The following is a 17,846-nucleotide window of genomic DNA, read 5'->3' on the forward strand; positions in this document are numbered from 1 at the left end:
AATGTGTGCAACCAAAGCTCAGAGTTCAAGCTGGCCAGCACTGTGAAGGACAACAAAAAGGGCTTTTTAAAAATATGTTAATAGCAAAAGGAGAATCAGAGATAAAGTTGCTCTGTTGCTTGACGAGGTCAATCACCTCACAAATAGACATGTAGACAAAGCAGAGACATTTAATGCCTGCTTCACCTGTCTTCAACACCGATGATGGGCCCTGGGACCCCTGGAGCCCTGTGCCAGAAGATCGTGACTGAGGAGACAATAAATTCCTGGCTGACCCTGAACTTGTTCTAGATTTGCTGCTTCAGTTGAATGCACATAAATCTGTGGAGCCTAATGGGATTCATCCCAGGGTGCTGAAAGAGCTGGCCAATGTCATTATGGGACCTCTCTCCATTATTTTTCAACAGTCTTGGGAGTCTGGAGAGGTCCCCATTGACTGGAAGCTGGCAAATGTCCCAATTTTCAAGAAGGAAAAGAAGGAAGGTCCTGGTAATTACAGGCCTGTAGTCGTACTTCAGTGCCTCATAAAATTATGGAGAAGGTTATTCTGGAAGTTATTGAAAAACACTTGAGAGACAATGCAGTCATTGGCCACAGCCAGCAAGGTTCACAAGGGGAAAGTCCTGCTTAATCAACTTAATTTCTTTTTATGACAATGTCATCCATCTGGTTAACTAAGGGAAGCCAGTAGATTTGGTGGTTTTGGATTTTAGCGAAGCTTTTGATACTGTCTCTCACAGTGTCCTTCTGGATAAACTGTCCAGCACACAGCTGGACAAGTCCATAATGCATTGGGTGAGCAGTTGGCTAACAGGCTGGGTTCAAAGGGTTATAGTAAATGGAGTTACATCAGGCTGGTGGACAGTCACAGGTGGGGTTCCCCAGGGCTCAATTTTAGGGTCAGTGCTCTTTAATGTTTTTATAAATGATCGGAACGAAGGAATTGAATGTACATTAATTGAATTTGCTGATGATACTAAACTAGGAGGAGCTGTGGACTCCCCTGAGGTTTGAGAAGCCTTACAGAGAGATCTGCATAGACTGGAGAATGGGGCAGTCACTAGCAGCAAGTGTCAGACTCTCCACCTGGGATGGGATAATCCTGGTTATACATACCAATTGTGGGAGGAGAGGCTGGAGACCAGCCCCACAGAAAGAGATCTGGGGTTTTGTGTTGATGTCAAGTTTGATATAAGTCAGCAGTGTCCTCTGGCAGCCAAAAGGGCCAACCATGTCCGGGGTGCATTAAGCACAGCAGAGCTAGCCTGTCGAGGGAGGTGATCATCTGACTCTACACTGCGCTGGTGTGGCCCTACCTCAAGTACAGTATGCAGTTTTGGGTGCTTTAGTGTAAGAAGGACATCAAACTATTGGGAGTGTGTCCAGAGGAGGGCGACCAAGATGCTGAAAGGCCTCGACATCAAGACTTATGAGGAGCAGCTGAGGTCACTTGGTTTGCTCAGCTTGGAGAAGTGAAGGCTGAGGGGTGACCAGCAACACGCAGAAGTGAATGAATGAAGCTGCGTCGAGGAAAATTCAGTTTGGGCATTAGGAAAAAGTTCTGCACTGAGAGGATTTTTGGTCACTGGAACAGACTTCCCAGGGAAGTGTTCACGGCACTAAGCCTGTCAGAGTTCGAGGAGCATCTGGGTGATGCTCTTAGTCATATGGTTTAGTTTTAGGTAGTCCTGTGAGGAGCAGGGAGATGGACTTGATCATTATAGGCCCCTTCCAACTTGAGATGTTCTATGATTGTCATTCTGGAAAACTCCAAGGTTTCCATTTTTGCCACCTGCTTAATCAATCCTGTGCTTTCTGTGCAAAGGAGAGCAAAAGATGTTTGCAGACTGAAAGAACAATTTTTTTACAGTACTACAATTTCTTTTACTTGTCTTCTTCCAGATACTAATCATGACAAGAATGGACTCAGAGAGAGAAAAAGCTGCCCTCATTCACACTTTATCTAGAGTAGAAGGTAAATAATTATTTTTATGTGTATTTTTGAAAGAAAAAGCGGCTGTTTTTCTGTGCTTTGCTGCATTCCTGTTTATTTGCCTTTTGCAGGTGTTTCTCCCTTTTCTCCTCATTAGGAACCTTTCTATACACTTTTCTCACTATTTTCTGTTTCCTTGCTCTTCCGTCAGCCTTTTTCTTTCTTGTAATTATATTTTCCCCTATTAAGAGTTCTGATATGATGTTTTCTATTGCAAGAGAATGATAGTTCATCTGTCAAGTCAAACATTTATTTAACAGAACAGGCAGCCCATTGCCTAATAATAATTGCATCTGTTGTGTTCATCAAATTGTCTCTTTGTTTTTAGCTGATGGGTGGTCACAAGTTTTCTTCCTTGCAAGCTTATAAAGAGCAGTTAGAGTTTAGAAGTCTTAACTAAGCTCCCTAGCATAAAACCTTAAATAAGTAGTCAGGTACAGATCATGATTTCTCTTAGCCGTCTGTTGCTGACCTTGTTTGCTAAGTTGCTAAATATGTAAGCATAAGCTGTAGCAATCTATTAAACTCAAGGAGAAAAAATACTGTTTCTGATATCTCGGATCCCACTGATGCAAGCAACACTTTCTTCAATTCATCATTTTACCTGTGAGTAATTTTTGTACAAGTTTGTTCAATGTTGCAGATTCAGCCGGTAAAACAAACACGTTTCAGGAAGATTGTTATTTGAGGCTGTGCTTACATTTAAAGCAAGCCACTGATTCCTTTCATACTGCTTCCTAAAACCCATTTTTGTAACTCCTTCTTGCTTGAAGCTTATCAACAGTGTCATGTATTGTATTATTCTTTTGCCTTTAAAAATAAAGTTAAATTTCCTGTGCTTTTAAAAGAAGAAAGCCTGTTTTTTTAGAATGTTTTGAAAGGGAAGAGGCATGTTCACAATGCTTTTACTACTAATAATATTTAATAAAAAGTATTTTATTTGTTTGAAGATCTTAAGACTTGGTTGCAAGCACGGGTCAATCCAATTAACTCGAACATTTCAGGAGAGGCATTTGTGTTATACAAATATCCCTTTTTAGCTACGTCTTCCAGTCATACTTGTAAAACTTGAAATATACAGAAAGTACAAAGGAATTTAAACGATAAAGGGGCAAAGATGCTTCCTTTTGCACTAGCCTTTAATTTTCATTTTAAAATAATTGGATTGTGAGTTTGTGAGAATTGAAACTTGTTTTCGTTACTTTTTCCCTGGATTTAAAAATGGAAGTTTCCAAATTATTATACCCACCAGTGCAATAGAAACTGAAATTGTGTAGGACAGACAATGACAGACAATGTTATACATAAAATTTTAATGTCCTGTGTTGTTCCACATTTGCTGTGTACTGTTATGCATTGATTCATACCTGCAGAGGCTCATTTGTTTTATTAAGGCTTTAATTCTTTTTATGCAGGTTTAAAAGCTATAGATTTGAATTCTGAGAAAAAAGGAACCTTTCTAGGTTGCAAAGATATCATAAGCAAGTATGTTAAATTCTTTATTTTTGAGAACAAAGACTTTATTCGGGACTAATGTCAGTGAAACTTTAGTTGCTTTTCTTCATTTCCATGGGACTTTCCAGTCTGGAGTAAAAATTTCAGAATATGGAGCTTCTGAGAGGGGAGAAGTTTGTCCACAGTCTAGTAAAATGCTTAGTTGTGAGGCTCAGATAAACTTTTAGAAAACATGAATTGCATGTTTTTAACTTGTTTGTTTGTTTGTTTGTTTTGCATGTTTTAGAAAAACTTGCTTACAAAAATGTGTAGAAAAACATTTCTTTTCCATGTTTTAGAAAAAGGTGGGAGAAAAGGGCATAAGAGAGAAATAATGACAAATTATGACAGTGCAGGAAAATATGATTACTTCAAGTAGATAATTGGAGGGAGGCAAGTACAGCTTTTAATTTTAAAGTTAATTTTTTAATAAATTACAGTTTAAATTCAGAAGTGGTAAGTTCTTTTTTTGTGAACAGACTTTAAACAGTGATAATTCTTCAAAGTAAAAATGTATTCATTTTATTGTGAGGGTAATTCCACCTGAACTTAATTTTATTAATATTTTCCTTTTTTTTAAAGCCTTAGTAGATATTCATGTGTTATTGTACATAATCAGCAAATTGGAGCTGACTTCCCTTGGACACACTTCTCATTAGTAATAGAATATGATTATTCTGAAAATTCTTGCTGGAAAAATCTGTGCAAAAATCTGAATGTTACCTACATGACTTTTAAAACCACCCTCCCTGAAACAATACAAATGGGTAAGCGCTCTCTAGAATTGTAATAAGCAATTGAGCTAGCATATGAAAGGAAAGCATTTTCTGTTCCCTGAAATGCTACGTTCCTGTGCCTGTGGAATCGAATGAGTAACAAATTATGAAAGCTAAAGCCAAGCAAACAGGGCTTGTTTATCTATACAGCAAGATAGGAAGGTGTTTTTCTTAGGGTATGATCTTGGTTTTGGCCAGGATGTGGTAGACGTAGTTGGTTGATAGAAGACTTGCGTCAAGTTCACTTGTTTACAGTTGCTACAAGCTGTATCCACCCTTCCTCATCCTAAGGGAATGTTGTTATGGATCTAAAGAAACATAAATCAAAGCTTAATTTCAAAGGGATTCAGAAGAGTTTAATTTTGAAAAAAGAAAAAAAACAACACATAATGGGGATGAATAAAAGCTGCATTTTTCAAAGATATGTCTATTTGAATACCTAAATATATCTTTAGTTTCTTGCTTATGAAACTATTATCTTGCATGTACAAAATATTTCAGGGAGTCACTGTGGTTCCTTTCTTCTGGAGGTACAGATTCCATATGTATTTCTGGCAACCGAAGGTCTTCTTAATATGCCAGATATTCTTCAGCTTTTGGAATCCAAGTGAGTGAAAATAACCTGTTTAATCTTACTATTTTCAGTTTTCCAAGACATGTGTCTTGTCCTACTATATCATGTAGTAGCCATCTACTTGGGTATCAGGTACATTACTGCAACTGCACTATTAGCATTTTAAGAGACAAGAACATAATTTTTCTGCTGAAGTTGATAACTTAATTCTGTAGATTCACATAGATGTCAACCAGAGTGGAATCGGCTGGTTTGTTTCTTTTAATGATGAGCTGGCACTTTTAATCAAAACAGCTTTTTTAATTGTCTGCTTTTCCCTGAAAATCACAATGTTATTACCTCAAAACATTTTTTACTTTAGTGCTTGTTGGTACTTGAAAGACTTTGCATTTAATTCTTCATAAAAATTGCTTTTTGATTTTGGGAGTTTTAACTACCAGAGCTATGCTCAAAAAACAAGACAAACAACAGTAAAACAGTCTCATTTTCTGATGCATCACAGCTTTTGGGAGAGGCTAAGTTTAAAAATGAAAACTACCTTATTTGTAAAATTCAAATCGAATATTCACCAAATTTTGAATACTGTACAAATTTTGAATTTGAACCTGTACAAAAGTGTTCATGTTTGTAAATCATTGCACATGTGCATTATTTTCTTTGACATAATTTTCTTGGGTTTTGCTTTCACAATAATAAATACCTGATAAAAGTACCTTTTCTCAAGGGGATTAAAAAAAAAAAAAAAAAAAAAGAAATAGGAGACAGCGTAGCAGCATCTCTAAAACGCAGTGCCAGAGATGCAGGTAGTTGATTCCACCATGTTGCTGAAGAGATATGCCAGTTTCAATCCTTGCTGTATCCTAGATTCAGCTGTGAAGCTATTTTTGAGCTATGTCTAATGACAGTTCAACAGGAAAAAAAATTATATGTTCGATATTTAAGATTTGAACATTTAATTTGACAAGCACTTTTAAACTCTGACCTGTTCAAATTCTCTGTTCGGCCTGCCCATAAGCTAAATTGCCAGGAGTGCTTTTTGGTACTTTCTCACTAGCTCCCTTTAGCTCTGATAAAGTAATTAAATAGGTAAGCCAAAAGCTATATAGTTTCAGAAGAGCTTATAGTTCACTTCTTTTGTCTGAATACACTGTCTATACAAGTTTCTAGAGGACTTACTGTCGGCAGATTCAGGTTTAGGTCTGTTGTGTTTCCTAGCGATGAGGCCAAGTAGTGTGATGATTGTCCCTTCTCAACTTCCTCCTTTAGTCAGCTAGACTCCCAGAAAGCCCTAAGCATGTGATGGTCATTCAGTGAGTCTTTGCTAACACAGCTGGTGACAGGAGGCTGTGCTGCTGGCACTTCTCATTCACTCAGAAAAATTTAGCATCATACTAATGGCAGTCAGGGAGTTTTCACTCAATTTACTTTCGCTGTGCTGCACAGTCATGAAAAGAAGAAAAGAAATGCAGTGTACATTTAATTACTCAAAAGGAGTATCTAAGTGTATTTTCTTGGTTTATCTATCTTAGTTTCTCTGCTACGTCTTTTTTTTTGTAAACTCAAAGGCTGTATATCAAGGTCGTAATCAGTGTGCTTAGCAACATATTAATTAATCCACTAATATTTCATTAAGTCACTGCTACACTGATGGGTATTCTTTGAACGTGTCTTAAAGTGAGCTTGAGCATTTGAGAAAAATCAAGGCAAGAAAAGACTGTAATTTTAAAAACTGTATTGAGATGTAAGTTATTAATTTCCTTTAAGAAAATATTATTTTACTTAACTGAGATTTAATAAAATAATTTTACTTCTTCAGGTACAGCATTACCTTTGTTGAAAGAAGCAGTAGTTACTCCTTAAAGCTCTTCGGAAGTACAGATCGATATGTTGTGTTAACAATAGATGAATGTACTGCTATCTTTTTGCAGGTACAAAATGAAAGTAGTATGTCCAAATTCTGTTATGCCTTGTGTCACTTCTAGGCCATATCTGCAGCCTTCTTCCATGTCTTTTCTTCCTCGTAACCATACTTAATTCATACGTTGTCTCACAACACAAATAATTTTGAAATTCATTAAATCCAAAATCCTTTCTGTGCCAGTTTGACTAGTTTAAAGTGTTCTCATATCTATACCTACATTTCTTCAAGGTCCCTTCCAACCCTAACCATTCTATGATTCTGTAATTCTATAAGTATAACATTTGACCTGAGATTGGATTGTATTGAATATAGTTAAAGGATGCATACTTGAAAATAGAGTTGTATAAATCATAGAATGGTTTGAGTTGGAAGGAACCTTAAAGACCATCTAGTTCAAACCCTCTTGCCAAAGGCAGGGACACCTTCCTCTAGATCAGCTTGCTCAAGGCCTCGTCCAGCCTGGCCTTGAACACCTCTAGGGATGACGCATCCACAACTTCTCTGGGAAACCTGTTCCAGTGCTTCACCACCCTCATTGTAAACAATTTCTTCCTTATATCTAATCTATATCTACCCTCTTTCAGTTTAAGTGTGTTATTGCTCATCCTATCCCTACACTCCCTAGACAAGAGTCCCTCTCCAGCTTTTCTGTAGGCTCCTTTTAGGTACTAGAAGGCTGCTCTGAGGTCTCCCCGGAGCCTTCTCTTCTCCAGACTGAGCAATCCCAAGTCTCTCAGCCTGTCTTCACAGGAGAGGTGCTCCAGCCCTCAGATCATCTTCATGACCCTCCTGCGGACCCACTCCAGCAGCTCCATGTCCTTATGTTGGGGGCCCTAGAGCTGAATGCAGTATTCCACATGGGATCTGATAAAGAGCAGAGTAGAGGGACAGAATCACCTCCCTCGACCTGCTGGCCACATTTCCTTTGGTGCAGCCCAGAATACGGTTGGCTTTCTGGGCTGCAAGTGCACATTGCCAGGTCATACGCAGTTTTTCATCAACCAACACCCCCAAGTCCTTCTCCTCAGGGCTGCTCTCAATCCGTTCTCTGCCCAGCCTGTACTTGTGCTTGGGATTGCCCCCACCCACGTGCAGGACCTTGCACTTGGCCTTGTTGAACTTCATGAGGTTCTCACAGGCCCACCTCTCCAGCCTGTCAAGGTCCCTCTGGATGGCATCCAGCGTGTCCACAACACCACACAGCTTGGTGTCATCTGCAAACTTGCTGAGGGTGCACTCGATCCCTGACAAAGATGTTAAACAGCACCGGTCCCAGTACAAACCCTTGAGGAATGTTAATACATAAATAAATAAATAAATAAATACATAAATATTATAATAACCAATTAAATGTATCTGTGACTGTTACTTTACCAGTGTGCATTTTAATTCCTCCCATTTCAGAGTTATCTGAATTAGTCTAGAGAATAATTTGCCCTACTTTTAATAAAAAATAATAGTTTAGACGATAGCATAATACTTAAATTCTGGTATGCAGCTAGACAGATGACTTTACAGGTAGAAGAACTGCTACTGGAAGACAGATAAAGAATAAAATAATTAGTATTGCAAGCACAACACAGAGGTTTCTGCATGCTACTGCAAATTGTACTGCAATTAGCGATTGTGCTTCTTATGCTCAGCATAGGTATAGTATGATTTGTGTAAGTTAAGTAAGTACATCAGAGGTTTATATATTTTCCATTATTAAAGTTCTCGAAAATCTTAAGAACATCCTAAAAATTTAGCAGCAGTGTGATTTTTTTACTGGAGGGAAAAAGAGATGTGAAGCAGTGAACTAGCTTTTTAAAGGTCAAACAAAATAAAAGTTGGGAATACAACCTAGTTTTCCTGACTCCCAGATGTGTCTTTAATAATTATATTATTTAACTGTATTTATGTTTGATCTAACTTCTGCATAATGCAGCAATGAAAATTAAAAGCTTCTGACAGCCATGGTAATACATTTGTTTAGTTTTTGCTTTTTATGTTGATTTTATGGTAGAGTATAGAAGAACTAAATTATGAGAAGTCCTGTGACGATGTAATATTGAAGCTGATGGCACTGTCGTTCCAATATACATGCTGTTGCATTGTTTTCTATTCCAGAGAAAGACTGAGTTCAGAGTAAGTTATGATATTCTTTCGTTGTCTTGGTATTTTTAAAACAAATATTACTGAAGGAAACTATTTATTAGAACAAGCTAACACTCTTTGTTCTTTGAATTTCTTTGTAGCAACACGTTTCTCTTAGAACAATATGAATATTGTAAGCTCCTATTCCTAGTGTGCTTTGGACATTTCATTTAGTTACAGTGTTGCCATGTTCCTACTGAAATAGTAAGTTGCAGGATGGAACAGCATCACTGGAGACCCCAAAAAAAGTTAGCAACGATGTTTTCCGTATGTTAGGTTCTTTTTAGTCTTACACAAGAGATAAAGAAATGGTTGCTATAAAATAACAGGATTTGAGGCAGGTAATGCTAACGTGAGGTGTATTTCAAATCGACAGGTACAGAAATTTCACAAGGCTAAGGATATTAACTGCTGGAATTATTCTTTATAACTCTTTGAAGTAAATTAACCCCTACAAATACATGGCTATGAATTATTGTTAGCATCACTGTATATCATTTGCAACAGGGAGACGAACTTCAAGTGTTCTTCCAGTCCATCAGTATTTCTCCTTTTGCGATGAAGCACACCTTTTGTTTATTTAGTTTGTAAGCATTCCTTTATTACTTATTCTGATGGTTTTTTGCTATGAGCAAGTGGTAAATTTCCCATACATCGCCGTTTCTCTCTGTGTAATTTTTCTCCAGTGACCGACCCTGATCCAGTCCTTTTGCTTCAGGCCAGGCTTGCTTTGCTGTGGGCTGACTCCATTTCTTCCTCACAGTGCATCCTTCAGCGCTCAGGCACTTAATGTGTCCTAGTTCTCCTTTCACAGTTATTAATGCTCAAACAGTACTAGTATTCTGAATTCCAGAAAATGAAACAGACATTTATTAACACATGGAACAAACATTTTGGAATTATTACGTGTGTATATTAATTATTAACAGTCCAGTTAAACTGTTTTATAGGTACAGTCTCAAGGGAGATACTCTGCTTAACCTTGTCTTAATTTATGCCACTCTAACTGAACTTACACAGAAGTCAGAAGACTTTGAAGTGAAGGTAATTCTTTTGCTAACAACCTTTCTGTTTTAGTCTTCACTGTATGATATTTCTGAAGTGCCTTATCAAGTATGCATTCTACATCAAAACCATAAACCAGCTCGAAATTACTAAAATAAGTGAGAGGAGCTTAATTCAGTGCTGCTGAAGTCAGTGAAAAGACTGTGTTGACCCCAGTACGAGTTGAATCAGACTCAAATAACGGCTGAAGTGTTTTTATGACTAGGAATAAAGAAATTAGATTTTACCTTTAATCTTACAAAGTATTAGAACGTGTATTAATCCTGCTTATGTCTTAATTTAAAGTTTCAGATTAATATTATGTTACTAATATAGTAGAAGAAGAGAAAGTGTAATTTTCTGTGCTGTCAGCTAGTTTGCTTTTTTTTTTTAATGTGGCAACATAAATTAACTTTTTTCATTACAAATCAAACAATGCAGTATCTAGAACAATCAACATTAAAAAATGGGGCAAAAGTTTCATTCGGCTTACCAAGTCCATGTCTGTAACTTACTTCTCTTCCATGAAGTAACATCTTTTTAGGAATTTTTTTACTTATTTGCATATTAAAATTTGTTTAAAATTAACCTTCTGGTTAAGTGAAGGTTAAAGAGAGAACAAAGATTTTTTTATTCCATGTGCTCATCAGTGTAGTTCCAGTGGAAATTACTGACACCTTCAAAGCGTAACACATCTTCTTAAACTGCATTAGGCATCTCAGAATTACCTATTTCATTAGGAACTCATTTTATACCCATAAACTCAGTCACATATAAAAGACCTATAGGATAAACTGATTTCACCTACATAGGATTTGCATAAATGAGGAGTGTAATTTGTGGCCAGGCTAGTGGTCAGAGTTTGGAGTTTCTCCTCGTGATAAGCATGGATCAGGTTTAATTACTCCCCATTACCAGCTGTTGTGTTCAGGGTCACCTTTAAGCTTTCCCATTTAACTTCTGTAGTAAATTAAGACATTCCTTAGTGTAAGTTTTAACCAAAACTATTATGTATCACTTTTAGGTAGTTCTTACACCAGGGATTGAAGAGACAGCACTGATAATTCGTCAGATTGCTGACAACATTTTGATAGCATCGAATATCAGTCCTCATGAGTGGCTGGACAAATCCTGGCTTTCTGTCTTGCCATCTGAGGTTTGCTTATCTTTCCATTAAATTACCTGCTGGTTTTGTGTTTCTCAGACTCTTAAGGTTCTAGGCTTTTTCCATTGTTCTCTTAAAATATATTATTAAAATAAGCATTATTTTAAAATATATACACACATACATTTTATATATATATGTATACATAGACACACACACACATACATATAATGTTTCCATCATCCTTGCCAAGACAATTAGGTGCAACGTGGACTTTCCCTGTGCTTTCACAGTTAACCCGTAGACAAGTTTATCCTCCACATCCACCAGACAATATGTATGATTCTACAGTTCTAGGCACTAAGTTTAAAAAACTATCCAAATTGTAAAAGATAAACATACAATGGCTCACTTGGGCAGGAAGCCAAATTCGTCAGTGTTGATCCATTACTGTTGTCCATGCTGGTGCTTACAGACTTGCTTTAATACAAGATGGTAGAAATTTGTATTTGTATTGAGAACTTCTCATGCAGTAGTTGATATTGGATATTTACAGTAAATGCTGGAACAGGTCCATCAATCACAGTCCAATACATGATGTTCTTTAACTTTTGTATTGAGGTTTTCAAATTAAACTTATGGATTTGTTCATTTTACATGGAAGTTCTGCACTCTTGTAGAGAGTCCAAAGATCATTTTTGGCTTTTGCAAAATTAAAAAAAAAAAAAAATAAAGCAGGTATTGGCATAGTCTTTCAAGTGTGGGATATTGGATTATAGGTTTTCCACTTCAGAGGTTAAGAATATTGGCAAAAAACTGAGGGAAGTCATTGATTGTAATTGTCTCTGTTAAAGGTATTAGACTCTGGCATCTGTTGAGTGCTGAGCTTTGTGAAAGTCAGGAACTGGAAGGTGACGTTCTTAAAATGCTAAAGCTCTCAACCTGCTGCTCTCTGTGTGACATTCAGCCTCCCCCTAGAAACTCCTGCTTTTGGCACCTATCTCATTGGTATTTACAAATGTAACTTTGGTGAAACAAAACCAGATTTGTCATTTTATCTTGACTTAGGTAATTCTCTCCAAAACGAGGAGTAAACGGTAAATCTGCTAATGCATTTTCACATCAAGTTTACATGATTCACTGGTTTCATCCTCTAGAATAGAAACATCTTTAGACTGTGCTTGCTTTTTTATCAAACTATTATGCAGAACTTTTATTATGCAGTTTTAATTGGGCTAAAAAAGTGCACTGTTTGAAAGCTCTATTTCTATGATGTACTGTATGACCTATTCATAGGGATGTCATTCTGTAGAAACAGAAAAAAAGGGGAAAAAAGTTTGTCAGATATCAATCTAACAAAATAATTTCTATTTCCAGGCAGAGAAATGCCTCCTTACTTTTCCCTGTATCAACCCTTTGGTTGCTCAGTTTATGTTAAAGAAGGGGTCTTCACTGAACAGGTTGTTTCTTGCCAGCTTTCATCAACTTCAAGAACTTCTGCCAGAGGTTCCGAAAAAGGTTTTAAAGGTTGGCCAAAATTAATTTATGTATTAGATCAATCTTTTTGCACTGTTGTAATACAGTGGGTTTTTTATCTGAAGCTACGTGCGCTGATATAATTTAAAATTTAATTATATGTTCTAGCATATCATTCATATCTAAAATGTTCAGCCTGCTAATTCTCAGCAGATTTTGTCAAATCACAGTTATGTTCATGGGAAGATGATTAGAACGTTTCCTTAACTGGAAAAATACTCCTTTGATCACCTGCCTCTTCAAGCTTCATTTTATCCAGTATTATATCAGCATACAAGCTATATGCTTCCCTAATATAGGAAATGTTTTTCAATTAAGTATTTCCACGACTTTTGTCCATCCTCCCCTCCTTCCCTTTCTTCCCTCCTTCCTTTCTTTTGTCCACCTTCTTACACAATAATAAACCCAACATTTATAAATTCATAGTACTAAGCATTTCAAAGAGCCCTAGAGTTTAGGATGACTGAGTAAGTGTCCATTCTTGTTAAAATTGTGTGCTCTTGCTGTTTCAGTTGGGTCCAGTCTGGGAAAATTATAGACTGACTATAGTCAGCTGATTAGATAAAAGAGGCACAGCTTTTATCAGTCAAGAAAATGAGAAGACAAACAGTTAGAAGAAACATTCAGTTAAGGTGAAAGAGCAAGCAAACAGATATTTGGGCACTGAATATCAACTTGTGCATGTTATTTTAATAACTGCATATGTGTAAAGCCATGTTTACTGACTGAAAAACAGAAAAAAACCTCAGCAGTTTAATTCCTCTGCGATTTATAATATGCACCAGCCCATTGCAGACACTACTCCCTACAGTCCTGGACTAAGGAAAGAGAGTAAAGTATATTAAGGTATTGATTTTCCTGTGTCAAGAGACAGGCTATTACTTACTCTGTAACAGACTTAAGACAGGTGGCATGTTGCCTACTGTACATGCCTTTCCTTCTGTATTGGTAAGTCTTTTTTAATCTTTCTGGTAAACAAAAAATTATACATCTTAGAATCCTAACAGCTGCTTTAACTTTTCATATTTGACAGTGTAGATGTGCAATATAAACACTCAAGTACAGGGGTTTTTTTGTTTCAGCATTTTAGTGACATGACATCTTCGTACAGCCAATATGCTGCTGCTCCACCGGAAACGGCAGTGAAAGGTGCATCACCGCCAGAAAACCTGAATACCTTCAACACATTCTATCCAGATTATAAACAAAATCATCAGTCTTTAGAGCTGCTTGGGAAGGCACAAAACAGAACAGGTAATATCTTGAATTACTAGGAAAATGTGTCTCCTCTGAAACCAAGTGAAAATCTGAGTGTATTAGAGTCTTCATCTTCTAATCATGGAAATGTCCATTATTCTGAGGAGACAGACTGCACTTGAAATGCTCAATGGCATCTTAGTTTTCTGTAAAATGTAGAGAAACAAGCTAATTTTTCATTCTCCAAACAGAATGGTTCAATTTTTTCTCTACCAGGAACATATCATACGAATTCTGAAGCAATAATTCCTCCATTGAATCATCATCAGGGTGTTTTTGACTCTGATCTTCCAAGCTATATGCAAAAGAAATCGTGTTCTTCAGAAGTAATTACAGGGAGGGAGCAGAATTTCTTTACTGCGCCAAAGGACTGCGAAGATTTTGCTCATCTAGATGTTACAAATTCTCTTTGTGTTCAAAGACAGCCTTTCACAACACAGTATAGCTCTGATCATTCTTCCAAAAACTTGGAAAAAGAAGATTTCTTTGCAACTTTCAGTGACTGTGCACCTCAGGAAACCTCTAAGAGTTTTCTAGAAGAATTTAGAGACACAACATTTAAGAGCCCAGAAATTCTGATTGACCAGATGCCATGGAATGACTCTTCATCTTCAGGCCCACGTAATTCATTTGCATCTGATGGTTTTCTCTCTGATTTCTTTGTTGACCCAGATGAGCTTCAAAATCTGAGTTTTCAACAAATAGGTAGAGAATGTAAAGGAAAGAGAAAACAAAGTCCACCATTCGTATGGACAAAAAAAAAAAATAGAACAGGTATGTCCAAAGCTAGCAGAATTTGCTGAAATTCCGTTTGTAACTTGACTAGAAACAGAAGTATCTGTAAGGCTAGATTTTGTATTTTCTTCAAATAGTTGTTAAATCCAATCCAACCCAACAGTCGGATGTTTCCTTTACTAAAAAACTTACTTTTGTATGTATTTCTTCTGTGATAAAAGGTTCCTAAACATTTATTTTCTGTTTTGAGCGTAAAGAATCTTTGCAAAAAATAAAGAATTGTGTTATCACCATTATTTTTCCCTAGTAAAATACTGAAAAGTGTAGTTCTCCAATATTGTAAGCTTCATCCTCTTCTCTCTTTGACAGTGACTGAAATGTGCATAACAAACATGCCTTGATTATTTTAAATGTTATGGGAAAGATTATTTTGTAAACACAGGTTTGGACAAAAGGGAGAAGAAAAGACTAGAAAATATTTTCTCTAAAGGACAAAAAGTAGATTCAGCAAATTCAAGGAGTGAAATTTAGATACTAGTAGAATCATAGAATCATAGAATGGTTAGGGTTGGAAAGGACCTCAAAGATCATCTAGTTCCAACTAGACGGCTGTGTTTTGCTGTTGCCGCTAATGGAGTAAGAATTTCACTCGGAAAACTTTCTAAGTTTGTTTCATATAGTTTCCTTATTCTTAGAATATTATTTTTTTTTTTAGCTAATGTCTCCAGGGCTAAACTCTCCATCTTTAAATCATTCCAAAGCATACTTCTTCAAATAGAAATATAGTGTGTACTTCAAAACTTTGTTTACTCTGAAAGTGTGTACAGTCCTTATATAGATGCTTCAGGCTTCTCTTTTTTTTTTTTTTTTTTTTTAGTTTTCTTATCTCTGGTTTACTTTCTCAAATATAGTTAGCTCGAGACCTTTTCTGATAAGCCATGATATGTATCCATAGAGTCTTAAAAATAGGAAAGCATCACTAGTCCCTGTCAGATTAAGTATTGCTGTATTTTGTGTTGTAACATTTTTTTAATTCTGCTGACTACCTATAGGTGAGGTGCCACATTCTCTAAAAATCCAAGGTTAATCTTCTTAAATAAAGTGCCTAACTCCTAATGCAGGTGATTTAATTCATGTTTTCTCTGTTGCTGCCTGTCATTAAATCTCTTGATGGTACAGCAAAGTCAGCACAGCATTAAATGTTTTCACTAATTAGATCAAACTCGTTCATGAAAACATAAGTAACTAATTGATATCATTGTGTTTCATGGGCTGCTTAAGGCAGTTATGGAGCAAAGAGAGGAAAAGTTAATTGGATTTGGTGAACTGCATTTAATTTCCAGCCTATGTAAATTAAAATGTCCATACAGAAACTTTGAACAGACCTGTTGCCTCTCCATTGGGATTAAAATTGAGACTTGGAGTATTGCTGGGTAGTTAACAGAATTTCAGTAACCTGTAACAGGAACTGATAGTATAAAATTCTAAATACAACAGTTTCAGTAGAGATCAAGGAGATGCTTCTGGTACCACGTTTTACAGTATTTTGAAAACACTGTGATCTCCTGACTGCTAAGTTTTCTGTAATACTCTTGCCCAGTACGGCAAAGGTATACTTAAATGTGAATCAAATAATTTTTAAAAAGTGCCTTTTTTTTTTTTTTTTAGGTTTTGGAAGAATAGGATTATTTTACCTTATTATTCACTAGCCAGGGAAAAAATAAGTATACTGAATAGTTATGCATACTAATGCAAAAAACACCTTAATACAGTGAAAGCGTTCTAAAGTCCCAAATTTAAGAAATGTGAAATCCCAAGTTTAAGAAATGTGTACAGAGTCAAGTTAAAAAGACACATTGCAAACCCTCAGTGATTTCTTTAGGCTTCAGATCAAACTTTTATTAAACCACAAACAATTAATGCCAGTATTCCGAGCCAGTATTTCCACTGGAACAGAAGAAATCCTTAGGCCAGTGTTCAAGTTTTTCTGACAATACTTTTTGTAAAGACTAAACAGAATTTTCTTACAGTAATTTATTTTGAATAAGCAACTACTCAAATGTTTTATTGTAAAAATAATGGAATCTTAAGAATGAATATTCTTTAAACAACTTAGAAACATGAACATGTCTCTGGTCAACAAGAATTAACTTTCATAATTACTGAATAGTTCTGAGTGTAATATAAATGATATAGAAATAAGCATTAAAATCTGAAATACTGTGGTTAAGCATAGTGGAGGTTGATGTATTTATTTTGTATAAGGTCCTGTATTGTTATTACAAGGCACTATGAGTAAAACTGATCAGTAGCAGTAAGTAGTAGTTAATATTAATCTGTAAACATTTCATTTTATGGCAAGTGATACTTGTCATACAGAGCACACTAGTTAAAGCTAAAGTCTGTTACAGCTTCTGAGAATCACATAGTTAAGTCTGCATACATGTTGTGTTTGTAGTTTATCATACATACATTTTCTTTCCACTTCTTTTACAGATTCAGGATTTGCAGAAGTACCAGAGTTCAAAAAAAGGAGACTGACATATGAAAGAGTCCCTGGAAAAAGTGATGGACAAACACGTCTTAAATTCTTCTGAATTGAATGGGGATTTGCATACTACACATACTTTTTAAAATTCTTAAACTCTTTGAAGGGAAATAGATTAGATTCATTTTTCTGTTCATTTTTAGAGAGAAATTATGGTTTGGGAATCCTTACTAATTCAGGATTCTTTTGTATGTTTTTAAAAATTTACTAAACAAACTAGTTTCTTGAACGTGGAGAATTGTTGCTTCTCTGTTCTCGTGGATGATATAAAGGTACGTCATCTCTATGACACAAAAAATAAAATATAAATTAAAAAGAAAAGACACTGAAGCTCATAAGAGTTTTCAAGGCACCTATGTTTGCTCCATGAGCATGCAGCTTTCCAAACTTAAAGATGGAGTAGATCTGCTGGATTCTCAAGGCTGCTCATGAAGTCTTAGAGCTGTCTTGCACTTACAGCTGAGACCCTTTAGCTCAGTCTGCTTCTTTCCTTCTGACAGCTCCTTTAGAAACCATGTGATGAGTTCCTGAACTGCCTTTAATCATAACCAAGCTATAGAAACAACCTGGTTGTTTTAGGACAACATGTGAAAGATATGTGGAAAATTAGGATTCTAGATTTGATTCAGGGAACTAAGCTGTGACCCTAGCTCTCTGCATAATCCATTGGAGGCTGTTTGTTGGCGTCCACATTTTTCAGCCTGCTACAGTGCATCAGCAAGTAAGG

General features: G+C 36.2%; 1 protein-coding gene across 2 annotated transcripts in view; it reads left to right on the forward strand.

Annotated features, from left to right (window-relative positions):
- SHOC1 (shortage in chiasmata 1) overlaps window positions 1–17,168 on the forward strand; it is a 60,529-nt gene extending 43,361 nt beyond the window's left edge. Inside the window, exons 17-28 of one of the 2 annotated variants that reach the window (XM_086629949.1) lie at window positions 1,903–1,975; window positions 3,409–3,478; window positions 4,070–4,254; window positions 4,765–4,870; window positions 6,654–6,765; window positions 8,764–8,885; window positions 9,845–9,938; window positions 10,963–11,094; window positions 12,421–12,570; window positions 13,662–13,833; window positions 14,053–14,610; window positions 17,068–17,168. In XM_086629949.1, the coding sequence (XP_086486075.1) occupies window positions 1,903–1,975; window positions 3,409–3,478; window positions 4,070–4,254; window positions 4,765–4,870; window positions 6,654–6,765; window positions 8,764–8,885; window positions 9,845–9,938; window positions 10,963–11,094; window positions 12,421–12,570; window positions 13,662–13,833; window positions 14,053–14,610; window positions 17,068–17,168 (1,875 nt within the window). The remainder of the gene's footprint in view (window positions 1–1,902; window positions 1,976–3,408; window positions 3,479–4,069; window positions 4,255–4,764; window positions 4,871–6,653; window positions 6,766–8,763; window positions 8,886–9,844; window positions 9,939–10,962; window positions 11,095–12,420; window positions 12,571–13,661; window positions 13,834–14,052; window positions 14,611–17,067) is intronic. The other variant, XM_086629951.1, reaches the window with a different exon arrangement.
- The last annotated feature ends 678 nt before the right edge of the window (window positions 17,169–17,846 follow it).

The sequence above is a fragment of the Tauraco erythrolophus genome, chromosome Z (assembly GCF_009769465.1).
Source record: "Tauraco erythrolophus isolate bTauEry1 chromosome Z, bTauEry1.pri, whole genome shotgun sequence".
Classification (NCBI taxonomy): domain Eukaryota; kingdom Metazoa; phylum Chordata; class Aves; order Musophagiformes; family Musophagidae; genus Tauraco; species Tauraco erythrolophus.